The sequence below is a fragment of the Equus asinus genome, chromosome 30 (assembly GCF_041296235.1).
Source record: "Equus asinus isolate D_3611 breed Donkey chromosome 30, EquAss-T2T_v2, whole genome shotgun sequence".
NCBI lineage: Eukaryota > Metazoa > Chordata > Mammalia > Perissodactyla > Equidae > Equus > Equus asinus.
Window position 1 is genome coordinate 1,133,795 of NC_091819.1, and position 17,571 is coordinate 1,151,365.

Here is a 17,571-nt window from a genome sequence, read left to right on the forward strand (position 1 = left end):
TTCTGGCAGTGGAAAAGATGAGCAGGAATGAGGCCGCAGATGGAGAAGTCACCTGCTTCATACAGAACTGGGAGGCAATTCATTTGTGCCTTTTTCCTGCAACGGCCACGCTATGGCCACGCCGCCCTGTATGATTTCCTGCGCCTGTGCAGGAGCCCTCCTTTGGCCTGGGAGTTCCCTAAAGACAGGCAGACACTCATCGTCTGGGCGCCCCCCAGAGACCTTCTCAGGACACCTGCCCGCAGAGGGGACACCCGGAGAAGAAATCTCACAGTCGCTCAATCCATCACTCCCACTCAGCTACTTTTCACTTAAAAATATTTATTAAAATGAAGAATGAGCCTGAAAAAAGTATTATCAGAAAGCATCCCTTTGCATATTACTTCCAGAATCAGCAAAAGAAGGAAAAGAATGAAAGAAATCCGCTCTGCCTTCCCCGGAGACTCCAGCGGGAGGACGGAGAGGACTGGTGGCCCACTGTGGAGAGCCACGGGAGGGCCCGGTCTCAGGACTTGGGGGACAGAGAGGCGCCCGCCAGGCAGAGGCCCCCGGTCGCAGATGCCAAGCCCAGAGAACAGAGGATCAGAGGAGACACAGGCTTCGGGAGGGTGAATTCGGCTGGAGAGCTGGGGTTCGGGCATGACGACCCTGGAAGCTGGCAGCGTCTAGGAGGCAGCAGCCACGCCCACGAGCTGCTAACTGTCCTTGGGCGCCAGGATCTGCTGGATGTAGTTGACAACGTTGCTGTGGAGCTGGGAGGCAGTGGCCGCAAAGGTCTCCTTGGCAAGGGCCTGGGCCACCTCGCTGCCACCCATCATGGCACGGTACAGCGGAAGGGTGTATTTCTGTTTCCCCTGCAAGAAACACAAGCGCGCGCAGCCTCAGCGGCCTGTTCGGCGGGTCTGTGCCGCCCCCTGGCCCCAAGGACAGCAGTCACGGCAGGTCCAAAAGGGATATGGGGTCAGCACTGGAATGAGGGGCTTCCCAGACTGAGCACTCTTGTTCTGGCATCTTCTTGGGGCCAAAGATCCGTGCAGACAGACCTCAGCATCCCCCTTGATCCGTGATGGCAAAGGATGTGTACGCTCAACAACATGAAGGGGACCCAAACCTGGAGAGAGCTGCAAGTGCTCAGCCCCCAAGTCAGCAGCGGGGGGCGAGGGCTGCAGCGCATGATACTGGGGCCGTGCACGCTCCCACGGCAGCCAGGCCAAGCAAAGACACGGGGCAAAGGCATGGAAGCGTGCGACACATCAGAGTCCCTGCAGACAAGGGGACGTCTTCAGAGGCTCAGGACACCCCGCAGGGCCGCAGCACACAGACGGGGGAGACTGAGCATGGCTTCTGTGCAGCCCGCTCCTCCCGCTCTGCGGTCTGAGGACGGCCACCTTCAGGGCCCCAGCCCGGCCCCAGCAGTGTGACTCTCACGGCTGCCCCAGGACCCGGCTGGCACCTGAGCCTCCCAAGGCTCCTCTCCCCAGGACCAGCCCCCCGACACAGGACCCCGCTTCCCAGTTTGGGGATCGCTCCCACCAGCTGTTCTCCCTCCGGCCTCACCAGCTGAGCTGCAGGGGGCTCCCTGAGTCCACAGGCTTCTTCCCCACCGGGCTGCGCCCCCACCAGCCACGCTGAGAACAAGGCTGCTGGGAGGATCCGCCGAGGCCCCTCCCCCGGCCTCAGCTCCAGGGCTAGTCCAGCCCAGAGGCCCACCGTGTGCCCCAGAGGTCACCCACCGTGTGCCCCAGAGGTCGCCCACCATGTGTCCCAGGGGTCACCCACCTGGCTCTGCAGGAATTCCTTCACCTTCCAGAAATCCTCCTGGTGGTCGTTCTTAAGGACGATCTGGCCCCACCGGAGCCTCAGCTCTGCATTCTGGGAGTCGGAGACCTTTGGGTACGTCTCTCCGAGTTTCTTCACGTTCCCTGGAAACAAGAGATGGGTCACTGATGATGCAGAGCCATGTGTCTGAGGCCAGACTTACCCCAGAGGTGAGGGGCCCCACTCTCGGACTCTGCACATCTGCCCGCAGCCCTCCCCAGGTCCCAGGAACCACCTCAAGGCGTCCCGACCACCCGCTTCCGCTCCCGTCGCTCCTTCACGCTCCTGACAGTAAAGGCCTCTTCTCCCATTGCCCTTAATTTCTAAGGCTCTTCCACCAAACTCCCCTTAACGTTATCACAGACCTTCTGCAATCATCCTATTTGCCTTTCGCGACCAAAGCACACACACCCCCAGTACATCCTGCCCCACTTTTTCTCCTTCCCCGACCCTGCTAACGCTCATCCAGGCTTTAACCTTTTTTCAGAACGACACCCTGGTGGACAGCCTTTCTGGCTGAGCAGCAACAAGGCCTCAGTGGTTCAGAGCTTCCGCCACCTGGGTCCGAATCCCAGCCCCGCCACGGACTGGCCGTGGGCCCACCTCCATTACCTGGGATCCCAGTCACAGCACTGACCCCACAGAGCGGCGACGAGGATGAAATGACTGGACAGATGCACAGGGCTCAGAAGAACTGCCCGCACGCCCCGAGGACGCACTGAACACTAGGCTTTCTGTTCTGTCCCCAGGGCGCTTGTGTGGATGACCCCCATCCTTCTGCGGCTGCTCTGCCCACTGCCACCCTCCCTCACTCCTGGCAGTCCCCGGGGCAGGTGCCACAGCGGCTTTTCCCGAGTCTCCTCCGACCGCTGACATACAGCTCTGCACACAGGAACTGTGATCACCCGTAGAAGAAAGCAGCCCCTTTCCTTACCGGGAGGGAGGGGGGACTTCTGGAGGATCTGATCCAGGAAGTAAACCAGCTGGTAGGTCTTCCAGGTAGAGATGGCCACAGCCTCAATGGCCTTCATGTCCAGCTCCTCGGCCACCCACAGCTGGGCCAGCTCTTCGGCGGGCTTCATGAGTGAGTCCCCAGGAGAGAGATCAGGGAGGTAGGGGGGCCAGCCAGGGGTATTCAGCCATCGATCAAACTCAAAGCCTGTTTGGGAGAAGAGAGAAGACACCATCAGGACCCTCAGGCAGCGTCGCGGGCAGCCTGCCCAAGCAGCTCCCAGAGACCTCGGGCTCCTGCCTGCCTCTCTCTGTCCATATGGGACACCACTCTCCCACGCAGCCACCTGCTCCCAGGGGCCCAGCAGCAATGACTCCTAGAGATGGTCAGAGTTAGACTGGACTGCCCCCTTTTCTACTGTGAGAATGTTTTTAGCTCCACATCAACACGGTGCTGTCAGAGCCGGTGGACGGATGCTCTCCGAGCTTCATTCAAGGTCACGTCCTCCCCAGATGACCAGCATAGCACAGGGCTGAAGCCACTGGCCTCCAGAACCAGGTTCCGGGGCTCCTACCCCAGCTCTGCCATCACCCAGCTGGGAGGTCCCAGCACGTACTTCACGTCTCTGCACCTCAGTTTTACCTGTAGAATGGGGGTGAGGGGCCCCGCCTGGGCGGGCGGCTGTGAGGCTCAAACGCACAAGAACTCAGCATGCTGCCTGGTGCGCAGTGAGCACTCAGCAATTATTATCCACCATCAGTTACAGAGCCTCCTGACCTTGGAGGGTGGCCTCCAACCGGAGGGCGGGTGCAACGGGGCCGGAGCAGCCCCGGCCGTCAGGGAGGCTGGCTTTACCCAACCATTGATGGAAACCACTGAGGCAGCTCCCAGCACTGTGGCAGTGTCTCCTGGGCTGTCGCATCCACGACAGGACCTTCTCCACTCTCCCTCACGAGCAGTGCCTCCCGAGCCGAAATCAGGGCGGCCACCGGGACTGTCCTTCCTTTAGAAGGCAACTCCACCCTCTTATGGCTGCTGCCGCTGTCGCTGCCTGGGCGTTTCAGCTAGGGCAGCAGAGTTATAGGTCTCCCTGTGCGTGTCCAAGAGCGAGCAAGGAAAGCAGGAGGAGGAGGAGCTGAGAGAAGTGGCTGTGCAACAAGGCCCGGCACCCTGGTTTGTTCCCCAAAGTGCCAGGACCGGGTGACCTCGAAGCCATCTTTTTGCACCCCACCTGGTCTTTGCAAAAGTAAACCAGAGAGAATTCTCGCCATCGCCTAGAAGCCTGTGGGCAGGTTCCTCGCTCACCTGGAATGGAATCCACCTTCCTTTTCTTCAGCTCAGGGAAATATTCCAAGAAGAATTCCAGAAAGTCATCAGCTAGGATGCTTTGGAATTTAAATTCGTTGACATAGGCCTGTGAGGAGGGAGGGACTTTCAGTTACTCGGGGTCCCGTGGCGGTGGGGGGGGGACCCCGTTTCTCAGGGCGTCCACCCTCCGACATGGCCCGGCTGCCTGACTGGTCACTCCTCCTTCCCGCCCATCTCTGGCCTGCCCATACCTTGAGAAAGTTGTCAAACTGTGCCTGGTCGCCCACCAAGTGGGCCAGGTACGAGACAAAGCAGAAGCCTTTCTCGTAGGGGGTCTCATTGTAGGTGTCATCCGGGTCGACACCTGCAGAGGAGGCAGACAGGATCTGACGCTGGTGACCCCTCGCCACCTGGTCCTGCTCGGGCCCCCCGTTCAGAGGAGAACGGGAGACATCAGAGCTCAGCGTGCCCAGGGCCGGCAAGGCCAGGGATGTTTCCAGACCCATCCCGGCCTCTCCGGGGCCCTTCAAAGGCGACCCTAAAGGACCATTAATTGTGGCCTCGATAGGAAGACACAGACCCCAGCCTCCCGTGGGGTCTGGCCAGCTCCCTCGTTCCTGGAAATGCTTTGCCTGGGCACTTCCATCGACTCAGGATGGAGGGCTCTGCGCCTCTTCAGCCCTGCTGGCCTCCTACACTCACGTCCCCTCCCAGAAGAAGGGGCTGTTTCTACGAATGCTCTGGGACTAAAATAAACGGATTACCAGTCTACAAGAAGCTCATTTTCATAGTCAGTGGCACCAGGGAATGGGAGCTTCAGTTGCACAGAAAGCTTTTCGGTTAGTCACACGCGAGCTAAAGAGCAATGTTAGCAAACACACGCACATGACCTTGGACAAGTCACTTAACTTGTTGGGCGCTCAGTCACATCCTCTGTAAAGGAAGGCTAACACTTGAGCTACAAAACCCACAGGTCTGACTTGACGACAGAAAAGGAGTGGTAAAGAGTCTCATAAAGCGACATGGACCTGTACGAATGCAAAGCGACAGGGAAGTCATTAGGAACCGCACAGAGCCGGACAGAACTCGTCTCCGCCGGATCGGCTGCGGCCCCCGCTGCCCAGGGGCCGGGGAACAGCTGCCAGGAGCCCCAAGGGCTCCTCCCGCTGGTCACCATGGCGCTCGCCAGCGTGGGCTCCAAGCTGGCTAGGGGAGGGGTGGGAACAGGAGCCGCGGACCTGGTTCGATCTTCACCCGGAGCTTGTTGAGCGGGTTCTCCTCGCCGCTGACGTCCATGTGCTGCCGAAGCAGAGCCCGCCCAGTGGCGGCTTCCAGGCAGGTGTAAGCAGCCCCTGGGGCAAAAAGAAACCACAGGACCAGAAAGCTTGTCACCACCTCCCAGCACAGTTCCTGGCAGGACAGGCTGTGCTGCCCCCTCGCGGCCACAAGAAGAACGATGCCAGACACCTGAAGCTGACCACTGCCACCCCCTGGGGACCCGTCACCTGCCCTCCCACCAGAGACCCTGACTCTGTAGCCCAAGCTCTCATGGCTCTGGGCTACGAGGCACTTGGCTGGCTCGGGCTGTCGGGCTCTGCCCTACGTGAGGACTGGGGTCCCACCTTTTCCTCTGACAGTTACCTCCCCAGCCATGTATTTCTATTTTTAGAGATAGGAATGTGATCTTCTATGAAAACAGGGTATCTTCATCTGTCTGTTCCCGTCAGACAAGAGAAACTGTCACCCACAGCTGTTCCAGGGGTCACTGAGTCTCCTCCTGGCTCTAAGGTGGCAGGGAACGGTGGAGGGGAGGGCACCAGGTCTCAAGCAGCAGCTCTGCCCCTTCCGATGCTGCAACTCTGCACACCTGACTTAACCTCTCCTGGCCTGTTCCTCCGTCTGCACCCTGGGATGACAACACGGGCCTGCGGGACTCTTGGTGGCTGTTCAGGACATTCACAACTAGGCTCCTGCTTGATACACTCGGGAGGAAAGTGGAAATCTGAACAAACTTTCTGGGAGGCAACGGATGACATGAGCTAAAAAGCCTTTAACATGTTCAGGTCCAAAAACGATGTTTCTAGGAATTTGTCCTTATTGAAATCATCTGAGAGATGTATTAACATTCATACATAAAGACATTTGTCAAAATGTTATTTCATCGGAAAATTGGAAACAACCTATTGATTGAATAAATTACGAAACATCCATACTATGCAGCTGCAGAAGAAAATTCAATGACTTGGGAAAATGCGTAACTTGATTAAGGTGAAAAAAAAGGCAGCTGGAAAACCATGTGCGGTCTGATGACTCGCACACGCAGAAAAACGTCTGAAAGGACATCCATTGATTATCTCCAAACAGCGAGATTATGGATAATTTGTGTGTGTGCCCTCCATTTACACCAAAATAGATTTCGATCAGAGAAATAATAAAAATAAGAAATGTTATATTTTTAAAAGCACGTGATGCATGGTGGGTTTTCAATAACGAGAGGGTTGAGAAAGCCTTTTGAAAGCACACCTGGGCTCGACTCGAGGTTGTGCCTTCCTTTGCTAGGTGGCCCGGGCACACTTGTCCACCCTCTGAGTCACAGTGAACTCATATACAAAATGGAAATAATAATGATACCTGTTTTGTGGGGCTACCGTGAAATTGTCAAATGATGAGTGCTTTCTCGGGTGCCTGCGACAGAGCGGGTGTGCAGGTGTGCAGTGGGAGGCAAGGGCTATAACACTCTCATGATTCACGCAGGAAATCAACGAGCTCTCTGCGTGGACGACCCTGGGCAGCTGACCCCCTGAGGCTGGGCCCGGCTGTAGGGAGAGCAGAGCACCAAGTGTGGGCTCTGCTTGGAGGAGGGGTCCTTTCCCTGTCAGTTCCCCTCCGGGTTCAGTCAGTGAGATCCCTCCCCGACTGCCCTGGCAGATTCAGCGACCTGCAGTGAAGCGGGAAGCATTTACTTAAACAGCCTTTGTCCAGAGTTAGTCCTCTATGGCCTTTCACTGGAGCTTTCTGCATGACTGCCACCGCCCTTCACGCCCACTTGTATTCAGAAACCCCCAAGGGAGGCAACAGTGGCTTCACAGGCTAAGGAAGCGGGGACAGGGTCCTGTGGAGCAGGCAGGCAGAGAGCCGGCTTACCAAATAGCACAGTGGAGATCCTCCTCTGGGCATACATGGTGAAGCCTTCGTTGAGCCAGAACTCACCCCAGTTGGCATTGGTGACCAGGTTCCCAAACCAACTGTGGGAGATCTCATGGATGATGACATCGGCCAAGGAGCGGTCCCCTGCTAGCAGGCAGGGGGTGACAAAGGTCAGACAAGGGTTCTCCATTCCTCCGAACGGAAAGGATGGTGGCATGAAGAGCAGGTCGTACCTGCCAAGAAGGCGAGAGGTCATGGAACGGCTGCCCAGGGTGGACTCTTGATCCCTTCCCAGCCATGACTCTCCCAGCCTCCTTCCAGCCCCAAGAGATGCCGCCACTGAACAGGCACCGTACGTCCCTGGGCCAGCACCCCAAGTGACACCCAGCCTCCTCAGTCCCGCTGCCCTGTGGCCCCCCAGCTTGCTGGGACTTCCGTCTCCCAGGGGCCTCTTGCTGTCACGGAGACAGCTCTCCAAAACCTTCTGCTCTTGGTACATTTTCAGCTCTATCACACTGAGCCCACAGGTGGCCCACTTGGGGTCACAAAGACCTTAAGAAGCCTTTGGTCTAAGGTTTAAAGTCTGAAGATGTCAAAGAAGAAAACGGAGCATGGGGCTGCTTCCAGGAAAGATAAGTCAGCAAAGTCCCCTGCCAGCATTTCTTCAAACTCAGCAACTGCGGGGCACGCGTCCCTCACTCCAACAGCCCCCCCACCGACCCACGGTCCCTCCTCCCCAGCAGGGAGCGAGGCCTCGCTGATACTCCTCCTCTCCCTCTGCGCCCTCACGTCTGGGGCTGGGGCACTTGGCTCCAGGAGACAGAAGGACGAGAAGCAGCACCAGAGGGGGGACAGCGGGAAAGCGGGGTCTCCGCTGGACAAGAGACACCAGAGTCAAGGGCATACCACACCTGCCCCAAACGTAGGGTCCAAAAAGTTTCTCCCCTGTTGCCAGAAATTCTTCTATGAGCCCGCTGTACTCCTCCTTGGCGGCCTCGATCAGGCAGGGCTCGGCCCACACCCGGCTCCTGGAGACGAGGATACAGAGAGAGCAGAGTGCTGCTTAGGGACCATGGTGGTGACCGATCGTGAAAGCCCCTGCAGAAAGCTGGCCCCCGTCTCGTATCTGAGCCAAATACACGAGACAGTGTGGCAGCCACAGAGCCAGGAGATGCAAGATCAGGTCACATGCACAGACCCCAGAGACTGCTCATCACCTGGAGACACTGCACCCACGACAGACAGTCCCGGGGAGGGCCCAGGGAGGCGGGGACTGCCCCTGGGCAGGCAATGGGCTCAGACCCACAGGGCTACAATTTTATGACTATGACGTAGACTGCAATGTGGCAAAAGTTATCCAACCCTCTGAACCTCAGTTTCCTCATCTGTAAAATGAGTGGTGGGGATGACATCACACAGCACAGAAAGCCCCTCATCCAGTGGCTTATAGAGTAAAGACGGTTTCCTGCTCCCGGCTCTCAGAAGAGATTCTCATAATAGAATCTCTGCAATGGAAAGACACTTTAGAGATAAGCCTATTAACGGGAACGTGTTAACTGGCTCCGGTGGGTAACGGGGCGTGGCTCTGAGGGAGAAGGTCTGTGCTGGGGAGAAGCATCCTGATCTGCTGGCTTTTAGATGGTCCAGCAAGACCAAAACCAGACCTACACACAAAGAAGACTAATACGGCAGAAGGCGTGGACATACAGGTGCTCAACGCATCATCCTTTCCATTTTCTGTAGGAATTTTTCATGATAAAAAGATGGGGAAACAGAGGTGAAAAGTGGGTAGAAGTTAAGCAGATCCAACCCAATGAAGGTCAAGGCCGAGAGGGACGTGACCGGCCCAGGCCGATGGCTGAACTCCAGGGTGACCGGACCCCGAACCCAAGGATCCCGTAGCCAAGAGCACCTGCTGCTCCTCGGAGCCGCTCTCCCACCCGGACACGCTGAGTCGACAGCGGCGCAGCGGCGGGTTCGAGGCAAGGAGGAGGGAGGGCTTCTTCCCACCCCTGCAGAACCTCAGGAGCCGCTCCAGGAGGAGTGGGACAGAGACACAGCGCCGGGCGCTTCTCAAGCAGCAGATGCAAAGGCCTGGCCGGGAAAACTGCTCATGCAGGTGCGATGGCTGAGCGTCTGGGCCCTCCTGAGAGCTCACACTCAGATCAAGGCGGGGGGTGGGGGGGGGGCACAGGTGGGAGGGGCCCACAAGGCTCAGAGGCTCAGGTCACGAGGGCCTCAGGGGCTTCATCACACAGCTGGACCTGCAGAGCTTCAGGGTGTTCAAAGCCAACGAGTGACGTATGTTATCAGACTGACGGAGATCAGAAGAGCTCACTCGGACAGCCGAGCACAGAAAACACGTTAACCTACAAAAGTGCGTGAGCTTCCCAAGCAAAACACACAGGAGGGAAGAGTGGGTCCAGGACGGAAGCCAGGGCCACCACACACGAGGCGCTGGGCAGAGAAGAGTGCACAAAGGACCCCAGAACCAGGACAGTCGTGTCACGAAGCCAGAGGAAGGTCAACAGAGGCCGAGGATGAAGAGCAGGATGCTAAGACGAGGGCCGGAAAGTACCCCGTGTGTCGTTCGTGTTGAGGCCAACGGGCTCTCTCACGACAGGGGTGTCAACGCATGATGGGGACTGGATCCCAGCCCAGTGCACAGGGTGCGCGTGTCCCCTCCTCTGTAAGGAACGCGGCCGAAGGGAAGGCGGGAGCTGGGGGAGACTGTGGATCCAGTGCGTCTGGGGTTCAAGCTTATTTTCTGCTTTGTTTTGGAGAGCCTGGAACGGGGATGGGGCTGGAAGGAGGTGGGGCTGCGATCTGAAGGGAGGGGTGGGCGAGGGAGCAAAGAGCCGAGGATACAGGGAGGGAGTGAATCTCGGCCCGGACTGGCTTTAAACAGAAGGAAGGACCCTCGTCAGAGTCCAGAGGGCCGAGGGAAGGATGAGAGCCCATGAGGATGGCTTTGTCCCTGGAGGACGGGACGCTGACGTAATCCTATCTGACTGACGGATCCAATATTCTCAGTGAGGGAGGAGATGAGGTCATCCTCCTGGAGTGAGGCTCAGAAAGATACACAAAAGGACAGCTGAGTGACACTGAAAGCACAGCTGGGGCTGAAGACTACGTTTGTTACAGTTTTCTTGAAAACCACCCAAACATCTATTTCAACTTTTCTTTAATTCCAGCTTTTCACCAAAAACCCAGCACTGTGTAGCGGTACCAGTGCAGTTTCGTTATTTTCTCCATCTCTTGAAGACCCATAGAAGAGGGGGAGGGGAATTGCAGGACCCAGAGCTGCGTGTCACAGCAGCAGGACACACACAGCAAGGTGGCCTGGGGTGTTGAGGCAGATGTGATCAACACACGCCTGGGCCAAGGAGAGAAGTCGGGCCAGAGAGCTGACTGCCCAGGAGGAGAGGCTCAGCATGCCAAATGGAAGCCTCCAGGAGCTGGAGGAGCAGAAACAGTGGGAGCAAGGCCACCAGAGGGCTGGAAGGTCAGCAGGGTGGGGTCAGAGAATGAGCGAGCTCAAGGTGTCTGAGATTTCCAAGTCAGTACAGTTCACAATAACCCTAAGTCCAGCCCTCGGGCCTTGAGTGTGGCCCGGAGTGTGGGAACCCAGGGTGTTAGATGTGTCATCACGCAGAGAAAAAAGTCACCAAAGATGACGCGACAGGGTACCCGGCTGAGAAAGGACCATGGCACAGGAGTCAGTCTTCAAGGAATGAGTCTGTGAACTGTCCCCTCCCCAGAGTGGGCATCATAATTAACAACGTCCTTCCACCCACGGCACCTCAGCTTGCTACAGCCAGAAGGTGCAGGTGGGGCTGGATAGCGGACATCCAGGATATTTCCACTAGTACTGAGATTTCTGTCAGAAGAAACCAGGATGCTCTCAGTCAGGCTGGAATCTCATCGCCAGGATTGCAGTGCACGGAGCACCGGATCTGCAATAGAAATACTTGGACGGGAATTCCAGCTCTGCCAACCATGCGACTTTGCACAAGCCATTTCACGAAACCCTCACTATGCTTACATGTGAGATGGAGACAGCACTGATGCCCTCACTGAGTCTGTCAAGGATCAGAAGACAGTATGCATCAGAGGGACTGCTGCGAGATACCCATTACTCTCTTCTGCCCAGGATTTCCTGCTGGGGTCACAGGCACTGGGACTGGAGCCACACTCTGCTAGGGACCCTCCCAGTCAACAAACCCCGACACGACCCTAAGATGTGACCCAGGAGGCCAGGACTGTCCATCTGATGGCGGAAGGAATACACCAGCACCACCAGTTAAATGGATCCTGTCACCTGGACTGAAGTACCGTGTTGTCATTTGACTACATCATTCTCTTTTCTTTTTTCTTTTTTTTTTTTTTTTTGCTTTTTCTCCCTAAATACCCCCAGTACATAGTCGTGGATTTTTTAGTTGTGGGTCCTTCTAGTTGTGGCATGTGGGACGCCGCCTCAGCACGGCCTGGTGAGCAGTGCCATGTCCATGCCCAGGATCCGAACCAGCGAAACCCCAGGCTGCCGAAGCAGAGCACGTGAACTTAACCAATTGGCCACAGGGCCGGCCCCTGACTACATCATCCTCCAGTGTATTCAGAACACAGGTTCTCTCATCTCCCACTCCTAGTGCGTCTCTCACTAACCCACCGTAGTCAGTTCTCTCCAGGGACATTCTATACTTATCTATTTTCCTGTCAACTGCAAAGTGGACCCTTGTTTGGTTACCCGCTACCCTCTCCACCAGGAAGGCAGCGCTCCATGAAAGGAGGCACTGGTCTAGCAGGACTGCCCTCGTTTGGAGAGGGCGTGCTGGCAGCAGATGCCGATGGGATCCCAGCCACTCCCTCTGATAGCGAGGAAGCAAGATTCATCGTCCTGGCAGTGCCACTGAGCCTGGTTAGGGGGTCTGAGGCTTGTAACTAGTCCTGGCAAGGACACCACCACCTCCAGGAATGGAGAGCCGGGCCAGAGAGGAAGCACACGGCGGAGCCAGGAAAAGGGTCACGGCGCCACTGTGCATGCAGCCTCTGATCCTCTCGTGTCAGGATTAAGCCATCCTGGCAGATCATATGACAGCCAGCAAGAACCCAGCTAACTGCATGCTCTCTCTGCCACACAGGTTCAGATTTATGCATCTGGAGCAGACAAAAAAAGGAGCTCCCATTGTCCTCCCTACAGAAAAACAATGGGATCAAAGGCGTACTTTCCAGGAATTAAGCACGAGAGAAAATAGGCAGATTTAGTAAAAAAGATAAAAAAGTGAGTATAGTTGCCAGAAGGGAATTTAGACTTAAAGATACTAATAAAGATAAGTCCTCTACAACCGCTGCCTAAGCTGCAGTGTCACCCTGCAAGGTGGCCCAGGACCGAGGGGGTCGGGTCGCATTCCCGACAGCAGGGCTAGAACTGGAGGGAGGAGGGAGAGAGGCAAGGAGGGAGAGAGCACAGTCACCAGCTGCAGGAAGACGCAGAGAGGGTCCGAGACCACCCCCAGGACCACCCCCCCCAGCAGGTCCTCCAGTCAGAGGCCTCCTGCCTCAGCGGTCAAGCCATCCTTGTCTGCAGGGTCTCGGTCTCCTACCTGGGTCCAACTTCAGCAGAAACCAGGTCTCCAACGGCCAAGGCTATCAGATAGGAGGGGATGGGGTGACTCATCTGGAAGAAGAACTTATTTGGACCTCTCTTCTCCCAGGTGTCAGCGCTCATCACGGCTGTGAAGCCATCCGGGACCTGCCAACAGGGAAAGCTCAGGAGGTCTCCCCTGGAGAGACTCTCCCTCTGAGTAGCTGGGAGAACAGCATGGCCAGCAGCCTGCGTGGTGGTGATCACGACCTGGAGCCCATCTTGGGGAGCACCAGGGTTCCAAGAAACCAAACTTGTGCTAAATGGATGGGATTTAGCACAAATAAGATTTCTTTAGGTGGAGGAATTTTTCAGAGGTGCCACTGGAGGGAGGTAATTATTTACCAGTAGAACGTGACCTGAGAGATCTGAAACTGTCTTTCCAACCCCAACGCAGGTACCCTCGGCCCTACCCTCTTACCTCAATAAGAGCTGAATATTTAGATTTCACTGCAGGGGTGTCGAAGCAAGGGAAGAAGGCCCGGTTTAGGACAGCCTGACCCTGGGTATAGAGGAAGGGCTTCTTCTTTCCTGCTGTCTGCTCAGGAGCCAACCAGCAAACCTAAAAGAACAGAACATTTCAGAACCAACACCCCACAGAGGAGTTCAGCAAACCCAAAAGAACGGAACATTTCAGAACTGACACCCTGCACAGGAGCTCAGCCCAGCCACAGAAAAGGAGTCGGCCAGCAGGAAGAATTTTAGAGAATCCTTAGATCTTGCTGCTGGCCAGTTTGGCTCCGTCTAGGAAGTTCTCTCCTACTGTGTGTTTAATCCATCTGGGAGCCATGCCAAGGCATGGCAGCCACTTCACAGGGCAGAGACACCTCAATGGGTCCCTTCCTCTCTGAACCCCATGGGTCGTTTCAAGAAGTCCAGACCCGGCCTCTGACCCTGTCATCCCATCTTCCTCCTCCGTGTCCTCCCTGGGGTAGTTTCTCACCAAAAAATAAATACGGAAGCAGTTGTATTTGAATTTGTGATTAATATCACTCGCCTGGAAGGAGTCCATGATGAATACATATTCTCCACCCCCAGAATTTACCCTTTCGGAATAAACGTATTTTACATTATAGGCACTGGCTATGATTCTAATTTGTTTTCTGTTAGCCCTGCAGCAATGGCAAATCTGAATAATTATTATAAACCCAATTTTTGCCAACAGCAAAAAGAAGTTCACTTATAAGGGATGTGACTGTGGAGGTATGTCAGCATCAAATGCCGTTTGGAATTTAGAGAAGGACTGGATGATTCCAGGAAGGTTTCACAGGGGGAGAAAACTTGCTGGTTGAGCCCTCAAAAGCAGGTAGGACTCAGCTGGCTGGAAGGAATGCCAAGGACCTTCTCAAGGAGCTGGACAGCAGCATGAGGAAGGGCCTGGACGGAGGTGGGCTCTGGGAAGTGGTGGCGGCTTCCTCGTACAGGGGCAGGAGGCACACCTGTGCAGGTGTAACGAAGGGCTTTGAACACAGAGGTAGTTGAGACCTATTTCTAAGAGGCATAAGGAAGTCACATTGGGATGTTGGCTTTTTCTTTGCTTGAGTTTTCGTTTGTGTACGAAAAATTTAGCGAGTCTCCTTCCAGAGAGTACAATGCATATGGGGCAGGAGGGGAGAGCAACTCACGGTGGAGAAACCCGGTGAGCGCTGCCTCAGCCAGGTGATCAAGGGCAACGTCAACAGTCAGAAATCAGGCTGACGCTATGTACCCTCAACATGACGCAACAAAATGGCACTTTCTCTCTGCGAACTTTTGCTCAATTTTGCTGTGAAACTAAAACTGCTCTAAAAAATAGTCCTAAAAAAACTCCCCGATAACCCCAGTCTACTCATGAGAAAAACATCAAAACAAATTCCAACAGAGGGGCATCCTACTCCTCAAAACTGTCAAGGTCATCAAAAACACAGAAAGTCTGAGCAACTGTCACAGCCAAGAGGAGCCGAAGGACAGATGAAAGCTAACTACACTGTGGTATTCTGGATGGGATTCTGGAACAGAAAAAGACACTAAGTAAAAACTAAAGAAATCTGAAAAAACTATGGACTTTAGTTAATAATAATGTATCGATATTGGCTCATTAATTGTAACAAATGTATCATACTTGTAAAATGCTAGTAACAGGGGAAACAGCGTGCATGTGGAGAGGTATATGGAAACTCTGTACTAACTGCTCAATTTTTGTTAGCCTAGACTGTTTTATTAAAAAATAAACACTTTTGGGGCCGGTTCCATGGCCGAGTGCTTAAGTTCACACGCTCCACTGCGGCGGCCCAGGAATCGGATCCCGGGCAGGGCTCGTCAGGCCACGTTGAGGCGTCGTCCCACATCCCACAACTAGAAGGACCTGTAACTAAGATATACAACTGTGTACAGGAGGGGTTTGGGGAGATAAAGCAGAAAAAAAAGAAAAAAAGATTGGCAACAGTTGTTAGCCCAGGTGCCAATCCTTAAAAAAAAAAAAAAAAAGAAGATTGGCAACAGTTGTTAGCCTAGGTGCCAATCTTTAAAAAAAGAAACACTATTAATGAAAAAAATGTAATGAATTGATAATAAGAGCTGACACAGAGCCCTCACGAGGGATCAGGCACTGTATCAGGCACTGAGATAAAGACAGCTCATCTAGCTTCCTTCAAGCACACAGAGGAGTGCCTGGCACATCTTAATAAATACTGGCCATCATCCCCTCCATCATAATTCCTTACTCATCATCTTTGCTTGAGTTTTTGCTTTTTAATGACGTGAAGGAGATTGAAGGAGTCTAGGAGTACATACACTATAGAATCTGAAGTCAGGGAGAGGCTGTTACCCTTGGTGATTAGAGTGACAGCCCTGAATGGATGGTGGCAATGAGAAAAAGGAATAAATACAAGAGCCATTACTGTGGACCTCCTCAGTGCCAAGTGTGGATCTCTGCCATTATGTCTGAAGTGAAAGCTACTTAGTTTTCATATTCAATATGAGGTGCCACTTTCAGTAGGCAAATTAAGGAAGTGATTCATTTTTCCAGTTATCTTATTTAATTTCTAGTTCCTGCCCCAAACCAGGAACCAGAATACAGCAGAGCAGCTAGACACATTCCCAGCAGTTGCATCATCCCTAGAGGGCGCTAGGATTTTCCTTCCCTTAGAGGTCAGTGCCTACGGCTTTGGACTTTCATTTTTTAAAACGAGTTCAATCATAAGGTTCATTTATTCCCGGAATGGCGAACAATGAAAACAGAACTGCCCTTTGAGCCAGTTCTAAGAGCAGAACAGGAACTGCTGGCCTGAAAAGCAGCCTTCAAATGTGGGTGCACAGCACCTGGGAAGCTGGGCCCAACCCTGTCCGTGAAATGACAAGCAATGCAGCCTAAGGCCCCTCCACCAATGACTCTCTGGCTCTCACAGAGACAGGCCACATAACCTTCATCCTCTTATTTCTCATATTTGCAACCCCAACTTAAGATTTAAGAGGCAATCAACAGTGAGAAGGTCAGGTGACTCTAAAACCCAGGACACCCTAATTCCAGTTCCCACTCTCCCTCAAATTCTCTTCTCAGTCAAATCCGGGACTTCACAGAGGAAACAACAGCAGTTTTCTGGGTTCAGAGTTGTTTCCGCCCGCGGCACCGGCAGGGCACCTAGAGCAAAGTCCGAGTCAGTATCGCGCTGACTAACCGGCACCGTCCCGGCCCCACTGTCCGGGCCCCACTGTCCCGGCCCCGTAAAGCAGTTACCCAGCTGATCACAGGCGCCGAGGCCCAGAGCCCCGCGACGTTACACCCGGCGTGTGGGGCGTTCGTCACCCGGAGAGGCCCCCTCGGGCACAAGTGGACACTGGGAGGGACGAGGGATGCTCTGGACCGGCCAGGCCGCCGGGGAGGAGGGCCGGGGCCCCGGGAGCTGCGTGGCCGCCCCCTCCCCTCTCCTCCCGCCCTCCTCCCCTCCCCTCCCCGGGCCCCCCGGCGCTCACCCCCGGGCCCTCGCGCACGCTGTAGGTGAGCCGCAGCCACAGGTGCTGGCAGGCCCGGCACGGCCGCGGGAGGTCCACGCACAGCGCCTCGCCATAGCGCGCGAAGGGCCGCGTGTAGAAGGGCACGACCTGGCTGGACGGCTCGTCCGGGCGGCCCGGGGCCCGCCACTCCGGCTCCAGCTGCAGCTCCGCCGCCGTGACCCGGAGGCTGGGGTGCGAGTCGAGCCGCAGCTCGGAGGAGCCCCCGGGCTCCAGGCACCGCAGCGTCAGCACCGCCGCGCCGCTCAGCCCGCGGGCCCCCGGCGGACCCAGCTCGGCCCGCAGGTCCAGGTGCAGGTGCAGCAGCTCGAAGGCCCGGAAGCTGGACGCCGAGGCCACGTCCGCCGCCCGCGCCGAGTGCAGGGGCCTCGGGCCCGCGCCGCAGCCGCAGCCGCCGCCGGGAGACCCGTCGCTCGCCATGGTCCCGACGCGCCAATGCGCACGCGCGAGGAAGCCCAGGCCCGGGGAGAGCCGCGCAGACCCCGCCCCGGGGAGGGGCAGCAGACCCCGCCCCACCACGCAGACCCCGCCCCCAGGGGGGAGACCCATGCAGGCCCCGCCCCAACACGCAGACCCCACCCCCAGGGAGACCAGCGCTGGCCACGCCCCCTCAGGCCCCGCCCCTCTCCCTTGCCTCCCCTCGCCCCCGCCCCCCCGCAGCCTCCTCTTTCTGCAGGTGCCTCAGGACTTTGGAGCAGAGGACTGTGGGATA

General features: G+C 55.8%; 1 protein-coding gene across 1 annotated transcript; it reads right to left on the reverse strand.

The window, feature by feature from the left end:
• Nucleotides 1-304: 304 nt before the first annotated feature.
• Nucleotides 305-17,430, reverse strand: RNPEP (arginyl aminopeptidase). Its single transcript, XM_044762786.2, has 11 exons — nt 16,821-17,430; nt 13,291-13,431; nt 12,829-12,977; nt 8,137-8,253; nt 7,223-7,458; nt 5,317-5,430; nt 4,330-4,442; nt 4,076-4,184; nt 2,753-2,977; nt 1,780-1,922; nt 305-854 (listed from the first exon to the last, which is right to left on the reverse strand). Exons 1-11 carry the CDS (start codon nt 17,406-17,408, stop codon nt 696-698), a joined length of 2,094 nt encoding a protein of 697 aa, XP_044618721.2. The 5' UTR covers nt 17,409-17,430; the 3' UTR covers nt 305-695.
• Nucleotides 17,431-17,571: the final 141 nt, after the last annotated feature.